This window comes from Paroedura picta, chromosome 8 (assembly GCF_049243985.1).
Source record: "Paroedura picta isolate Pp20150507F chromosome 8, Ppicta_v3.0, whole genome shotgun sequence".
Classification (NCBI taxonomy): domain Eukaryota; kingdom Metazoa; phylum Chordata; class Lepidosauria; order Squamata; family Gekkonidae; genus Paroedura; species Paroedura picta.
The window spans coordinates 56,853,737-56,869,811 of NC_135376.1; the positions used below are offsets into that span (position 1 = coordinate 56,853,737).

Below are 16,075 nucleotides of genomic sequence, written 5' to 3' on the forward strand. Positions count from 1 at the left end.
TCCCCAAAATTGATCCTTCCTATGCTCCCGCCTTGTGGACTAAGAGCCTCTTGTGGCGCAGAGTGGTAAGGCAGCCGTCTGAAAGCTTTGCCCATGAGGCTGGGAGTTCGATCCCAGCAGCCGGCTGAAGGTTGACTCAGCCTTCCATCCTTCCGAGGTCGGTAAAATGAGTACCCAGCTTGCTGGGGGGTAAACGGTAATGACTGGGGAAGGCACTGGCAAACCACCCCGTATTGAGTCTGCCATGAAAACGCTGGAGGGCGTCACCCCAAGGGTCAGACATGACTCGGTGCTTGCACAGGGGATACCTTTACCTTTACCTTTATGCTCCCGCCACTGAGCCCGAATAGGTATATACCTCTTCGAGCTCCCGCCACCGCTCAATTTTGCAGCCAATTCAAAATAACAAGTTGAATCCAATGGAGCCAGATGTCCATGCCCCACTCCAGCAAGTACACCCCAAGTGCACCCCATCACTCTTATAAAGGGGCCAGAACTGCAAATGCCATACCATGGAGCCCCCAATGAGTAATACACATCCCAATACAGCTAGATACCCAGGGTTTAGCTCCACCTGAAATCACAGAACTCTGAGCAACAGGTGAAAGGGTCACTCGCCACCAGGGACATACTGCTCAGAGAATGCCAGGGCTGGGCAATCTCTCCAACCAGCCATGTCCCTGTTGGCGTTCCTCCCTCGCAGCAGCAATGGCCCCCTTAGATAAGTCTTGGGGGCTTTTTGTTGCTCAGACTACCTGAGGCCCATTTGACTTCACATTCCAGGATGTCTTGCTCCAGGTCAGTAACTACCCCATTGTGGTTATCAGGGATGCTAAGCTCGCTCTTGTATAGTTCTTCCATATAATTTTGCCACCTTTTACAAATCTCTTCTGCTTCTGTGAGATCCCTACCATTTTGGTCCCTTATCATACCCATCTTTGCATGAAAAGTTCTCTTCATATCTCTGATCCTCTATTGTTTTCTTCTATTTGTTTGCACTGTTCATTTAAGAAGGCATTGTTATCTCTTTTAGCTTTTCTCTGGAATTCTGCATTCTTAGTAAATATTTAATAAATGTTTGTTCATAGAGATGGGCATTGCTGGATATTTATTTGGAATATATCATATTATATATTGAGTGTTGTAAGAATTCTAGTTGTGGAAAAGGAATGACTGAGCAGGACAAGAATGCCCCATTGTAAAAACAGCTGCTCTTTATATATATCACAGTTAGTGAGAGTCTTGAAAAGACTTTGACTAGAGCCAACATGGTGTTGTATTGAAGAGCAGTGAATGCTAATCTGGAATACTTGGGGGCTTTCCGCACCGGGATCCTTGTAGCAAATTGTTTGCTGAATGAAAAATCGCCATTAAAAATAATGGAATTCGTCGTTATGCATACCTGCCTTTGTGGTAGAATCCAGTTGCGTTTATATCGTTTCCCACAGGCTTCCGGTCTCAGCAAAAATCACTAGAAAGGAAGCACTATTGCTGAGCTCGTCCCGCCCCTGGCCGTCAAGCAGCCAATGGGCGGCCGTTAGCATGCTCCCAAACAGCCCCTTCCCCTTTGAGAAAGGTTTTTAAAAAAAACACACACACACCCGTTGCAACGAATATGCGTTGATTCGCTGCAACGGAGAGACCCATCCAGCTGGCAGGTGTGTTTGAGCTGCCGTTTCATCGTTGCCACGCTCCCCCCGAGTGAAAAGAAAAATCCCCCCCCCCCACGGGTGCGATTTTCGGCCGAAAACAGTGTGAAAAATAAAGGGAAAATAAATCAGCAAACGGGCTTCTCTGTTGTCTGTGCTTAGTGACTGTAAACAGCTCTGGGGAGGGACTGCAGCCGGGGAAGCCTCACTGGCTAAACGGAGGCTCGCCGGTGCGTTGATCTCCGCTCGCTCTGAGAAAAAAAAATGGCGATTGCTTCGCCGGAAGATCAGAGGAGAGAGCCAGGGGGAGGGACTTTGTAGAAACCACAACAATGGTAACGCACAGAACTTTCCCGCTAGTGTTGCAGATTGGTTGTAGGAGTGTAGCGCTTTCCGGAGGGTGAATCCACTTTTGAGGATTTCCCTGAAAGTGCTACAAGGAAGCGCTTTTTGCGGATCGGTTTCAGGTGTGTGGCAGATTGTCAACGATATTGTGCATAACGGCAAATCAGTAGCGTTTTCAATTGGCAACCATTGTGCGATTTTGAAGGAGTGCGGAAAGCCCCTTGGTTTTGTTCCTCACTCCTCCACATGAAGCCAGTTGGGTGACCTTGGACCAGTCAGTTCTCTCAGAACTCTCCCTGCCCCACCTTCATCACAAAATGCCTATTGCAGAGAGAGAAGGGGAAAACAATTGTAAGCCAATTTGAGACTCGTTAAGGTAGAGAAAAGTGGAGTATAAAAACCAATTCTTTTTCTTCAACTTCTTTTTTGATTGTAAAGAGCAATGGGGTTTCCTTTGCTCCTGTTTTGCTCCATACCCTCACCCTGATTTTTACTAGCTATCTTCATTGCCCAAGACAACTGTCAGATTCTTTTCTGATTTTATTGCAAATGAATGTAACAACATCTATACAAAGAGTAGGGACTTCAGCAAGTGACTATTGTATTTTTGTTCCTGCATCTGAAGTTCTTGTTGCACATCTCCAATTCCTCCCCAAAATATAAAATGTGAACATACAAGGCAATAAATGCAAATAATAAAAGTTTCAGATATTTGCATTTTCCAGTTGATGTACAGTCTGCTCTGTATTTACACAGATCTCTTGTATGCAGACAATAGTTATTAGGTCTTTTTAGGATTTGAGATTTACTCTTAGAGATTTACTCTTAGACTTGTTGTTGATTTTCTGTTATCCTTAGGCTTCCAGAATGATCTGAAGGTATGTTCTTCAATCAGCTTTTATCTAGTTCTTCCTCAAAGCAGCTCAGGACAGTTTACATGATGCAAACTCTCACTTTAATCCTCACAATCAACTTGTGAGCTAAATTAGGTTGAGAGAGATTCTGGTGGGTAGCCGTGTTGGTCTGAAGCCAAAGGATACATGGGCACAAATCTGACATCAGGAATGGCAAAACTGAGAAACGTCCCAGGGCAATTGGTGGGTGACCTTAAAGTAGTTGTTTTATTGTGAAGGAGTTTCAAAACCAGACTGCAAAAGGAGGCTACTAAATTACAATTATTACAGCACTCAGGACAATGGAACCCACCGGATTTAACAGGAATATTGACTTCTTATATCACTACACGTTCTAAGTCACTCATTACCACTTATATAAGAAATTGAATTTGTTGGTTTTTTTGTAGTGGGCACTGGACTCAAACTCAGTTCTCACATCTGTATGCCAATTTGGTGCTATTTACATATCTTACCAAATGTGCTATTCCAGTCTTAGCTGTATTTATTGCTCAGTTACTTAAGCATCTTTACTGTAATTAGCCCTTTTTGGCAACTAAACCCCCCTCACTACCTATATGTAACATTTAAAAAAAAATTCACTGTAAGCATTAATCTACTTATGCTAAATCCTTAGAATAATAGAATCATGGAAAAGACCTCATGGGTCATCTAGTCCAACCCCTGCACTATGTAGGACACTCTCAACCCGATCGCTCATCCACTGGATCCTCCACCCCCTTGAGCCTTCACAGAATCAGCATCTCCGTCAGATGGCTATCTAGCCTCTGTTTAAAAATTTCCAAAGATGGAGAACCCACCACCACCCGAGGAAGCCTGTTCTACTGAGAAACCCCTCTGTCAGGAACTTCTTCCTGATGTTTAGACAGAATTTCTTTTGAATTAATTTCATCCCACTGGTTCCAGTCCGTCCCTCTGGGGCAAGAGAGAACAAGTCTGCTCCATCCTCCATATGGCACCCCTTTAAATACTTTACTTCCTACTTGTATGCAAAGTTGAACTTGGGGCTGCCATTGGACTCAAACTTTGCTGATTTTACTGCCATTGAAGCACCTGAATCCAGTCTCAGCTATAATTACCCCATTAGCTATGCATCTTGGTTCTAACCAGCCCCCCACACAAACACACATACACACCTCTTGACCTATATGGAAGGCTTGAGGTAATTCTGCTTCATTGTATCTGACTAGAACAAATTCTGCATTTTTTACATATTTTAGCATCATTTTGGATTTCTGTTGAATGCTGCATTGACACTAAGTTTTCCGCATTTGAGCTTTCCTCCCTTTGTTTTCCAGGCTGAAATTTGTCATATGTTTTCTGCATCTGATTTGGAAGAAGGCAGCCTCCCATCATTCTTTGCTCCCTTACCCTTTTCCAAAAGGTTTTTTTTTTTTTGCAAAATGGTGCCTGCTTCCACCTTTCTTTTCATTGTGCACCTTAATTCCACCATTCTGTGCCCTCCCTCAGACATACTGATTACTCCCACCCTCTCCCAGTATACTGGATATGATTTTTTAAACAAAAACCTGGCTTATTGCATTATAATGTTAGTGCTGCATCACTGATTGCCACTATCTGTACACCGCCCGTGGCGCCGCGGGCGCCACGGACTAAATAAATGGTTAAGGGGCCTTGAGGAGGGCTCTGTCCGTGATGAGGAAGGGTCCGAATTGGACCCTTCCTCACGACAGACAATCGGAGGGACCAATTGGCAGGCGCGAAGCGCCTGCCAATTGGTCCCTCCGATTCCCAGCCCCAGCAACTGCGAGCCGCGCTCAGCGCGGCTCGCAGTTGCTCCCGGCCTGACGTGGTGAGAGGCGCGAAGCGTCTCTCACCGCGTCAGGCCGGCCCCAAGGAAGCCCCCGCCGCAAACACAACACAAGACTCCAGCCGCCGAGAAGCTGCAGAAAAAAAAGAAACACCCCCGGAGGAGCCTTTCGCCGCTAGCGCGACGAGAGGCAGCAGAAAAAAAAAAACCCTGTAGGAGCCTTTCGCAGCTCCAAGCAGCAGAAAACAAAACCCTGAAGGAGCCTTTCCCAGCTCCAAGCAGCAGGAAAAAAAACCCCTGTAGGAGCTCCAAGCCGGCACGCCCACGAGAGCTAGCAGAAAAAAAAAACCCTGCAGGAGCCTTTCACAGCTCCAAGCAGCAGAAAAAAAAACCCTGTAGGAGCCTTTCGCAGATCCAAGCAGCAGAAAACAAAACCCTGTAGGAGCCTTTCCCAGCTCCAAGCAGCAGAAAAAAAAAACCCTGTAGGAGCCTTTCACAGCTCCACGCAGCAGAAAAAAAAAGCACCTCCTGGTGTCCCCTGGGTCCTAGCGCCCATTGCATTCCTGGTTGCAATGGGCTTTCTTGCTAGTTTTTTATAATTAGAGAGAGCATTGTAATGTGAACATCCCTTTAAAAAAAGAAATCAGAAGTTTCATGACAGAAAGAGGAAGGAGGGAAGAAGGGAGGGAAAGGGAGGATGGCAACAAGAAAGGGGCATGCACAAATCAAAATGGCAGCCAGGGGGAACCCAAATGCATGCAAATGCAAGCATCTGGGTAGGCAGCCAAATTAGATGGGTGCCCGTTGGCTCCCACACACAGGTTGGTTTCCATCAGGCAGACTTCAGTAGGCAAGGGGATATGTTTCCCAGCTGGGAATGGTGCGGATCCCCAGGGTGCTTCTAGACTCCGCGGGCTTGGGTGCAGTCCACTGACAGCTAGGTCAGGCTCCCTCTCCCATGCTGCACCAACCCTCCCATGGGGAGGTAATAAAGCTGTGGCCTTGTTTATACTGAACACTGGTGTGTCACATCTTATTCCAGCCCAAAAATGTCCTCCTGCCAATCAATCAAAAAGACAGGCCTAACTCTCTAGCCTTACATATTGACTACTCCACTATGAAACTCACTAATCACACCTCTTTTCTCCTACATTAATCTACAAGTTTTGAATCTATTTAGATTTCTAACTCCTCCTTGTACTAAGAAAGTATACAGCAAGAGTAGACTATTCAATGAAAAGTGATAAAAATCAACAGAATAACATTACAAAACAGCAATAAAGTTAACATCAACCATCCTATCACCCCCAACAATAACATAAAATAATCCAAAGATCTAAGAAATATGAGGAGAAGGGGGGAATCAAAGATAAAATCAGAGATAGAACCAGCAAGCATTCACTCAAAATTGATTAATAAAATGTTATGATCATTTTTTTGGCTGTGCATTATATCCTGCCCATCTATATAAATATCTAAGCAGTGGCTTGGGTAGGCTACAATGTATAAAATACATTCTGATGTCTTACTGTTCTCATGTTATCAAAGCTGTTTTCACACTAATAACTGCTATCTTTCCCCTTTTTTTAGGGATTTGAAGCCAGAAAATATTCTGTTAGATGATTATGGTAAGTCTGAGTGCTTTAGACCAGTGGTCCCCAACCTTTTTCAGGCTGGGGACCAGCGGCAGCAGGAAGGGCGATTGCCTGGCGAAAGTGCCGTGCATGCGCGTTTTTGGCCGTGCATGGCGCATGCGTGCGTGCGCGGCCCTGCTTCCCTCCCCCCCCCTCCCACAGTAAGAAGCTTGCCGGGCCGCAAGATTGCAGCCTGGGAAGTTTCGAACTGCGGGGGGGGGAGCCGCAGCCTGGTGCCAGGGCCTTCGCGTCCCGGCCCGACGGTTTGGGACCACCGCTTTAGACAGAGCCCTTTCTTCCACACTGAAATGCACAAAGGCAAATCCTTCTCTGAGCAAGATGCTCCACAATCGTCAGCTCTTGTCTTGGGATTCAGAAAAGTAGTTCTGTACAATGAAGAAAAGAGAGACTGCTCTGGAAAGCAGTACAATCTTGGGATGAAAAATATCTAATACTGTAAAAAAAATAAGCAATAAGGATTCGTTTACCTTTTATATATAGCTGTAAATGTTTAAAATGTTCTGAAGGATTTGGTAGGCAAAACATCCTGTGTTTTAAGAGAGTGTGCAAATGGAACTGGCTGAGTGAAAGGACAACAATGCCTCAACTGCTGCTGTGCCCACAGGCAATTTATGCGTGTCTGGGGAACTTTCCTACCCAGTGACAAGTTATGTTGCCCTAAGAGGGAAGAGTGACCTGAGGCTAGGTACTTGGGGAAAAATACCTCTGAGGCCTCTACAGTAGATGCCCTCATTCTTCAAGCTGTATTATAGCACAGCCTTATGCCCACCATGTTATCTCTTCCCCTGCAATTGTTTCATTATTTTGAAAATCTTCCTTAATTCATATTCCTAAACTCACTGTAATACACATCTCTGGAATCATTTTCCTGAAAATGCCACCCACTCCACTTTCCTATTGGATATGTAAACACCTTCAGATAACATCTTGTGCTCCAAGAAAGTGATCTGGTCAAGGGATGTGCCTGGGAGTTCTTTTTCTTGGGCCTTGTATGTGGTGTTTCAGAGACTAATGCATCCAAGGCCAAACACATCAGATATCTTGGTCATCTGTTTCTGTACAGCTGACACAAATCTTCATTGGTCAAGCAACCAACACAGACAGTTTGAGGGGGCAAGTGTTGACAGAGGTGGTTTACGGGTGCCTGGTTTCTTGAGATAATCCCCAAACTCCCTGTTGTGTGCTGAAGCTCCCAGCAGGGAGAACAGGAAGCCACAACTTCACTGGACTGTTTCCTTTCACACTAAACAGGCCGTTCCCTTCTAGCAGAGATGATCAGTTTAATGTGACTTCTTCCAAAGAGGAATCCTTTTCAGTAGTTAGGTTTGAGATAATGTGCTTTTATTAGAATAAATGAATGTTTTTTCCATGTTTCTGGTTATGCTAGAATATTTGCTTTTTCTACTTGCTTTAGGCCATATCAGAATATCTGATTTGGGTCTAGCTGTTAAAATCCCTGATGGTGAATCAATCCGTGGACGGGTAGGAACAGTCGGTTATATGGGTAAGTGATCATGTTTCTGGTGATGTTGATAGTATTATTCAGAGTTGACAATTTCAGAACACTGGTCTGTAATGCAAAGTAACCAAAATATTTCCAAACATCACAAAAATGATCATACATCAGCATAGATGAGGGGCTCACTGATGTAGGCTCAGACATGATTAATCACTTCCCCTAGCCACAGTCACATGTGGGAATAGCTGTATGTATTTATACTCTCAGTCTCTGGATGCACAAATGGGGCCATATTAAGAATTAGCTGTATTGATTTACTGTATATTAGCCATGTTGATTTATTGTACAGACCCTCCAATTCAAATTTGGTGCCTAAGAACAGTGCAAATTAATTCTGCACATGTTTACTTTTTATAGTTTTCTCCTGCTTCTAAGATCCCATTTTTTAAGATCTAGAACTTTCTTGGGAGGAATTGTGTTAGCAGACAGCAAAGACAGAAATATTTAGACCAGGGGTAGTCAAACTGCGGTCCTCCAGATGTCCGTGGACTACAATTCCCAGGAGCCCCTGCCCGAGAATGCTGGAGCCCCTGCCCGAGAATGCTGGCAGGGGCTCCTGGGAATTGTAGTCCACGGACATCTGGAGGGCCGCAGTTTGACTACCCCTGATTTAGACAGCTGGGGGAGGAATCAGAGGCTTGGATAGGCTACTGAAACCCTGTGCTCGGTGTCTCAGTAGGTAGCCTGACATCAGGCCATCTTACTCTCTGCTCCCTTCTCAGTGGCACACTATGATAATATGATGCAGCACAATCCAAAAAGTATTTTATGGCATTTATATTAATAAATGTATTGACTCTTTTGATAAAAAGTGCCCACTTCATAAGATGCATGACGCTAATTCTCAGTCAACAGATACATGCAGGAAGAACTGGAAAAATGTATGCATGGGCTAAAAGGCTGCAAGATGTATAGTGTGTGACATTTCTATGCAAAACTCAAAACTGATTATATAGAATCACTCATGCAGCCATTGTGAGAACAGGTAGAAGATCTTTGTCAACAAATTAGGAGGCTGGCGTGGCCTCCTAGAGTGAGGATTCTCAACCAGTGGTATGTTTATCACTAATGGGATACAGAAATAGTTTTGGTGGGATACAGAGTTTTCATAACAATTACTAAGAACTTATTTTCCCTCAGTCCTTATGTCCATCTGCATGTGTGATGTTCCATCTCCTTCTCCTCTCACCTGCTACAGATTATCCATTTGTGACCATTTGGCTTGCTATTGGTAATCTTGTAGTCACTCAGTATTTCTTCTAATCTTCCATTCCTCTGTCCACCTAGCAACTGTCTTTGATGCTGCTTCCCACTGGCCTTACCTTACAGGAGTTATCCATTTTGCTTCAGCAAGGCCCATTATGCACGGCCGCCGAAACGGGGATTTCGGGTCACATGGAAAACGCGGAGGGGGAAGACACGAAGCACACCGGTTATGCTCAGGACGGGGCGCGATGGCGGCAAAACCCAGAGTGACCGATTATGCACGTGGCGATCCCGGCGCCGCTTCTGGTTGCACCCCGGTCACCCGGAAGCTGTGCTTTCTTCCGCATTTCGCGAACGCGGCTTTTTCAGCAGCATGCACCGAATCTGCGGCCGGTTGCAGCCAGCTCCATGCGTTATCGGTGATTTTAGTCGCCGCCATTCCACCCCGAATGTGCGTTATTCCCCCCGTGCATAATGGGTCCAACTGTCTGTCTTTAGAATGTGTAAATCAGTATAGCTTGATGTCGTGGTTAGGAGCGCCAACTTCTAATCTGATGAGCTGGGTTTGATTCCCCGCTCCTCCTCCACATGCAGCCAACTGGGTGACCTTGGGCTCGCCACAGCACTGATAAAGCTGTTCTGACCGAGCAGTTATATCAGGGCTCTCTCAGCCACACCTACCTCACAAGGTTGTGGGGAGAGGAAAGGGAAGGTGATTGTAAGCCGCTTTGAGACTCCTTCAAATAGAGAAAAGCGGGATATAAAAACCAACTCTTCTTGTTCTTCTTAACATGGCCCCATTTGTGCATCCAAAGATTGAGGGTAGGAACAGATAAAACAGATCTTTTTACAAACCCGAAAAAATGTCTAAGCTTACAGAAAAATCTGAAATTTAAAAGCAAAAAATACATTTGGAAGCTAAAATTATGGAAGCTGAGCTTGTAGCTTCACAAAAAGAACACCCTCTCTACGTCCGTTGGAGGGTTTCTAGGCAATCACAACAGTATTGACAGTGTTCAAATCTTGGTTCATGACAGCAAAAGGCAGAGGGAGAGAAGAGAGGCCCTTTCCAGGATTGTTTTGAGTTTTGTGGGAGGATTCATCAGTAGCAACTACCAAGTGACTTGCTACCATGTGACTTGCATGACTCACCCAAGGGGCAGCTGCTTGCTACTGTTCAACAGCTGCCTCCTCATGAAAGCCAGTGTGGTATAGTGATAACAGTTTCAGACTAGGATCAGGAAACCCAGGTTTGACTCACCACCCTGCCATGGAAGTTGACTGAATCACCATGGGCCAGTTATAAATTCTCAGCCTTACCGATGGTTGTTGAACAAAGTTTGAGACTAGTGTCACTTTTAAGACCAACCCAGTTTAATTCTGGGTATAAGCTTTCATTTGCACATGGAACCTTATACTCAGTAATCAACTTTGGTTGGTCTTAAAGGTTCCACTGGACTCAAACTTTGTTCTGGGCTTCAGACCAACATGGCTACCCGCCTGAATCTATATGCATATGATTGTTATAGAATGGAGGTAAATGTGTGTGTGAATGATAGAAGTGAGGTAAATAATAAATATGGCTGAAGATGATGACAGATGAAAGGGAGATGTCTGATGGGTGGGAAGGAAAGAAAGAAGCAGGTGAGGATATAGAGACTGCTTTTAGATTTTTCATCATACAACTGGGCCTGGCTTAACAGCGAGCCCTGCACAGAGTTTTTCCAGTGACAAACTGCCAGGGGAAGAGAAGGCATGAAAGTTGAATTCAGGGTAGGAAAAGGTAGGTTGGCTGGTGGGTGGGTGGGAAAGAGAGAAAGAAACAGCAAAAAGGGAGATGCTTTAGGGGTTGACAATGAAGAAAAAGAAGAAACAGTGAGGGAAGAAACAATGAGATGCTCCCACATCCTGCTTGAGCTGGTTTACAATTAAAAACAGAATCTTTGTATAAATGTCCTATTGGGGAAGAGTGAGCTTTTTGTATCTATTATGGTGGGTCCCAGATCCTTTCCTTGAGTGATTGGTGGGATGAAAAATAGAAAAGGTTGAGATTTTATGAATTATGGCAGATTGTGAGTGGGTGGGCAGGAAGGGATGTGTCAGTGTTTGTCTCTTGTGGCCCTTCCTTGCATACCCAGGCAATTGCTGTTTGCCACTGTGGGATGGTAGGTGCATTTCATCTAGGCCAGGCTGGATTCTGGAAATTTTTAGCACAGGGAGGATCATTTGGGCATGAGATTGGGGTCACTGTGAGTAGGCAGTTAGTTGTGAGTTCCTGCATTGTGCAAGGGGTTGAAAATGACCCTGGAGGTCCCTTCCAACTCTATGATTCTGTGAGAACCACTCGCCTAGTCGAATATTTCAGTAACATTGTGTAACGTCTTGACTACTAATGATTCTGCTCAGTTGTACTCTGACTCTTCTTTGAAAATTGCCCCACATTTTTTTGAACTTTTCTCAGGTACTTTTTAAAAAGTAAAAGCTATAATTCACCCAACCCATTGTTTATGCTAGACATATTGGTGAATGGGAATCAATGCATGATAGGATTTGCCAAAGAAGTACCAGAAGTAATTTTATCTATCTAATAAAAGCTATTATTTTAATATATCACAAAACTTGCACTGTTTGTTAAAATGTGCTTTCATTGCATGTGTGTGTTGGAAAAAAATATTGCCTTTATATTGCTTGTATTGAACATTTTGTTCTTTTTTACATTTGTCTTGAACCCATATACCCCAGAAAGTTTCTGCTAAGACTAGAGAAATGACTAAAAAAAAAAAAAAAAGAGGCCTGGGGAATATCAGGTTAAGTGTTTCAGTATAAATCTATGGAGAGGGCAGCTTGTTTCATAATTCAATAACTAAAGATATCTCTTTGAAATTAATACAATATAATTTAAAATGTAATACTGCTTATGGGCAAATGTGTGTTTAATCCAGATTTTTTCCCCGTCTAAATGTTTTTGTTTTTGTTTTTGCTTGGAATTAAATTAAAATAATGAAATTATAGCATGATTAAGTTAACTGAAACTAACAGGAATGCTCATCCCCAAAAAATTGCCCCTCTGCTATATATACACAAAACAAAGTAGACTCACTCCCAAGAGTGACTGTGTGGCATGCAGACTGGTTTTAACCAAACTCAAGACCAATCGAATGTTGTCTTCCTTTCTTGAACATTGGCTGTTGATAGTGTAATTTACATGACATGCTTTGCATTCTTCTAAGTAACTTGATGTCAGTTGGAGTATCTCTGCTTAGGATTGCACTGTTTATTTGGTAAGACCAGTATAGTAGTAGTAGTAAAATGTATTGCCATTGACCACAGGCCCTCAGAATATGCAAACAGCAATAAAAAGAAAACCCCCCACAAATAACAAGTATATTTTTAAAAATAATTAAAACGCTACCTCTATTTCCCAAGCTCAGACACACAAGTATCCAGCATAAAGCATATATGTTAAAACAAATAGAACTGTGCCTGTAAATTCCCAAATTCAGACACATGGAATTTGGACTTTCCTTGTAATAACTTTCGCTCTAATCTTCCTAGCAGCCAATTCATAGAGAGTTACTCTGTTAGATACATGAGGATCAATGTCAGAAAGCAGGACAATCAATGTATCGTATTCTGACGTAGCAGGAACATTAGTATAGAAATGGGCAAATCTTTTCACAGGTCTCCTCTTTCTCACACAGCTCCAGAAGTCTTGAACAACCAGCGATACGCACTTAGCCCTGACTATTGGGGATTAGGTTGCCTGATTTATGAAATGATTGCAGGACAGTCGCCATTCCGTGGGCGGAAAGAGAAGGTGAAGCGAGAAGAGGTAGACAGGAGAGTCTTGGAAACAGAAGAGGTTTATTCCCATAAATTCTCTGAAGAAGCAAAGTCCATCTGTAAAATGGTAAGGGGGTACTATTTTGGAGGTGCAAAGTACATGACCTTGCTGCATTGAGCTGGTAATTGAGGAACTTAGAAATCACCAATCATTTGTGTTTCACTGAATAGCCCTCTGGGATTGCTAGTTTTCCTTCCCCAGTGTAGTTATACTGCAGAAGAATGATACCCTATATTATCTTGGCAATAACGACCAGGCATTTTAGGTGTGGTGATTAGGCACTTCAAATACATGCCAGATTCAAAGATCATTCATCCCAATGTCAAGTCCAGAATTTGGGGTGTGAGGAACAGCAAGGTAAAAATCTGGAGAGACTGGATTTTCGAGAGTTACAAATTCTGTTCTTATAGAATGCCACCAAAAATTACATCAGATTAAAATATTGTCCCCTCTATCAAGGAACCTGGATCAGGGTCTCAGTGATAAATGTTAAAACTGCTTGAAGTAATAATCACATACATCTTTAGGAGTCAAAATCTCCATTTTGAGTTAAATCCAAAATGACCCCACAAACACTATATACAAACATGGCATAGTCTTATCAACTTCCAGCCATCTATATCTATAGGTAGTACCATTCTCTACCAGTTGCAGGGCCTCAAGCTTCTTCAGTTAGCCCCACAGAGAATGCAGTGAAGGTGGCAAAAGAGGTGGCATGGTACTTTCCCTCTCCTCCAACTGCAGTGGAGGTGGAAGGCCAGGGTACTTTCTCAAGATCATAGGATCTTGGAGTAGGAAGGGACTTCCAGGGTCATCTAGTTCAACCCCCTGCACAATGCAGGAACTCACAACTACCTGCCTACCCACAGTGACCCCAATTTCATGCCCACGTGATAACATTCCACCAACAATAACAAAAGTTTCCAGAATCCAGCCTGGCCTGGCGGAAATGCACCTACGATCCCACAGTGGTGATCAGCAGTTCCCTGGGTATGCAAGGAAGGACCACAAGAGACAAACACTGGCACATCCCTTCCTGCCCACCCACTCACAATTTGCCGAAGTTCATAAAATCAGCATTTCTGCCCATCTAGCTTCTGCTTAAAAACTTCCAAAGAAAGAGAACTCATCACCTCCTGAGGAAGCCTGGTGCACTGAGGTAGTCAGGGGAAAGGTACACTGAGGTACTCAGAGGTAGTCTGGGGAAAGGCAGAAACAAAGAGTCAAATCGTAACTGAGCTTGGCTGTTGAGGCTGGGCATGGGCAGAGGTGCTGAAAAACTACCTTATTTACTTACAAGGGAGATTACTCATCTCCTATAAATTCTATATATACAAAAAGTAACTAATTTCTATGGAAATGTAAGATACCCACCCCCTTTTATAGTATTCCTTGAAAAAAAATAGGTTTGCACAATTAAATACTTTTAGGGGGGATTGTAGGTTCCCCAGTAAAGGAATGGCTTTCACTCCTAGGAATCAATTGCTTTTGTTTGCATTTTGAGTAATAAGACCATTAATTGGGCTTGCCTGTGTCATTTATAGAGTTTGTATCTGAGGTACTTGGCATTGCACATGTGGTCCTGCCTGGCAAAGTAATCTTTATGTCAGATCTGACCCCCCCACAACAAATAAACACCTCCATCTTAGAGGGTTTGCAAAGGAACCAGCCACCTAAGAATTAGACCTTTTCCTACAAAAAATAAACTTTCAAGATTCTTTCAGGGTTTAGATTCATCTATATTTTCAAGACGATAACTTTTTTAGATCATACTGGAGTATTCTTTGAAAAGAAGTTACTACCGTCTTGTAAATGGCTTCTAGCATGAACATCTCCTTGACAATCCTCATGGCAACTCATATGTTCATGCACTACAACTTCCTGTCTTCTAGTCAGAAGAACAGTATTCCTTTTGAGCTTCTCTAAGATGATCTCGAGTATAACTTAGAACTTGAAGGAAATAAGGAGAAAGTTACTCCATTTACTTGCTGGCCACTATCACCCTGAGCTATTGAATTAGTAAATGATGTTAGTGCAGTGGTTCCTAACCTTTTGGAGCCTGCAGGCCCTTTTGGTACTCTGACACAGGGAGGGAGGTGCAGCAACTAATTGGCTACCGGGTGGAGATGGAGCCAGCCCCAAAGGGAACGAGGTTATATGTGACTCTAATAGTAACTCCTATACAGAGTTTCTGTGTGAAATATTGAGCAGAAGAATTTTTAATCTGCATAGTCAATCAGAGGCCCTGGCATCTATGGTCAGCACATTCAAAACGCCCTTTCTAGTGTAGGCGATGAGGCTGTGGAGGGGCACATTAATAACATTAGCACTGCCCTTTTGTTTATATTCCAGTTTGGGAAACAGTGTAGCTAGAGAATTTTCCTGGGTGGGGCTGCAGCATGGAAAGTGCTGTCTATTAAAGATGATTGGGGGGGGGGGTCAATCTGAATGCTCAGAAGCAACAAATTGCATTGAATTTCTGTTTCTTGTACAGCCAAGACCAGATTACATCTATTCATGTTTAAATTATTTTGTTTTCTAAATTGTAATTCTGTGCAAGCATTTTCTATTTAAGTTTCTTTTCTGTTACTTTTTCTACTGCTGCCCTCTGATGGACAAAAGAAGAATGCAGATTTCATTCTTTTTCCTCTTAAATCTGTTTATTCCAAAGAATATAATTCTTCCTCAGTTTCTGTTTATTTCTCTTAAATCAAATACTCATTGTAGTAACAGAGTTATTTTAAATATTTGGTGCTATGAGCTTTGTCTCTGGCATCTTCAGCAAATCTTCAGAATTAAATGTAAGAGAAAAGAAGGAAACCCAAACCAACCAAAGAGATTGACCTGTAATATAGACTATTTTCCTATGAGTTTCAAATGCAGCTTTCTCTATATAAATTTTCAATATTAGTATTTTCTTTAAGGAATTGCTTATTCAGTCATAAGTGTAAGCCAATTCATAATACATCATTTATGTGAGAACTGAATAGATAAGTGAACCCAAAATATAGCAATTAATGTAGACAAGAAAACAGAGTCATTATATTCATAGCTTTGATAATAGCAATTATAAGCAGATAAGTCCCCATCCTTCCTTTTATAGAAGTGTGATATTTAGGGGACTATATCTCCAATATAGAACCTGTGAGGTATAGAGTAGATCACACCCAGC

General features: G+C 43.0%; 1 protein-coding gene across 3 annotated transcripts in view; it reads left to right on the plus strand.

Annotated features, from left to right (window-relative positions):
* Positions 1-16,075, plus strand: part of GRK5 (G protein-coupled receptor kinase 5) — a 208,272-nt gene that overhangs the window by 173,237 nt on the left and 18,960 nt on the right. For all 3 annotated transcript variants that reach the window (XM_077349914.1, XM_077349913.1, XM_077349915.1), the window contains 3 exons: positions 6,270-6,307; positions 7,749-7,838; positions 12,761-12,969. In XM_077349914.1, the coding sequence (XP_077206029.1) occupies positions 6,270-6,307; positions 7,749-7,838; positions 12,761-12,969 (337 nt within the window). The remainder of the gene's footprint in view (positions 1-6,269; positions 6,308-7,748; positions 7,839-12,760; positions 12,970-16,075) is intronic.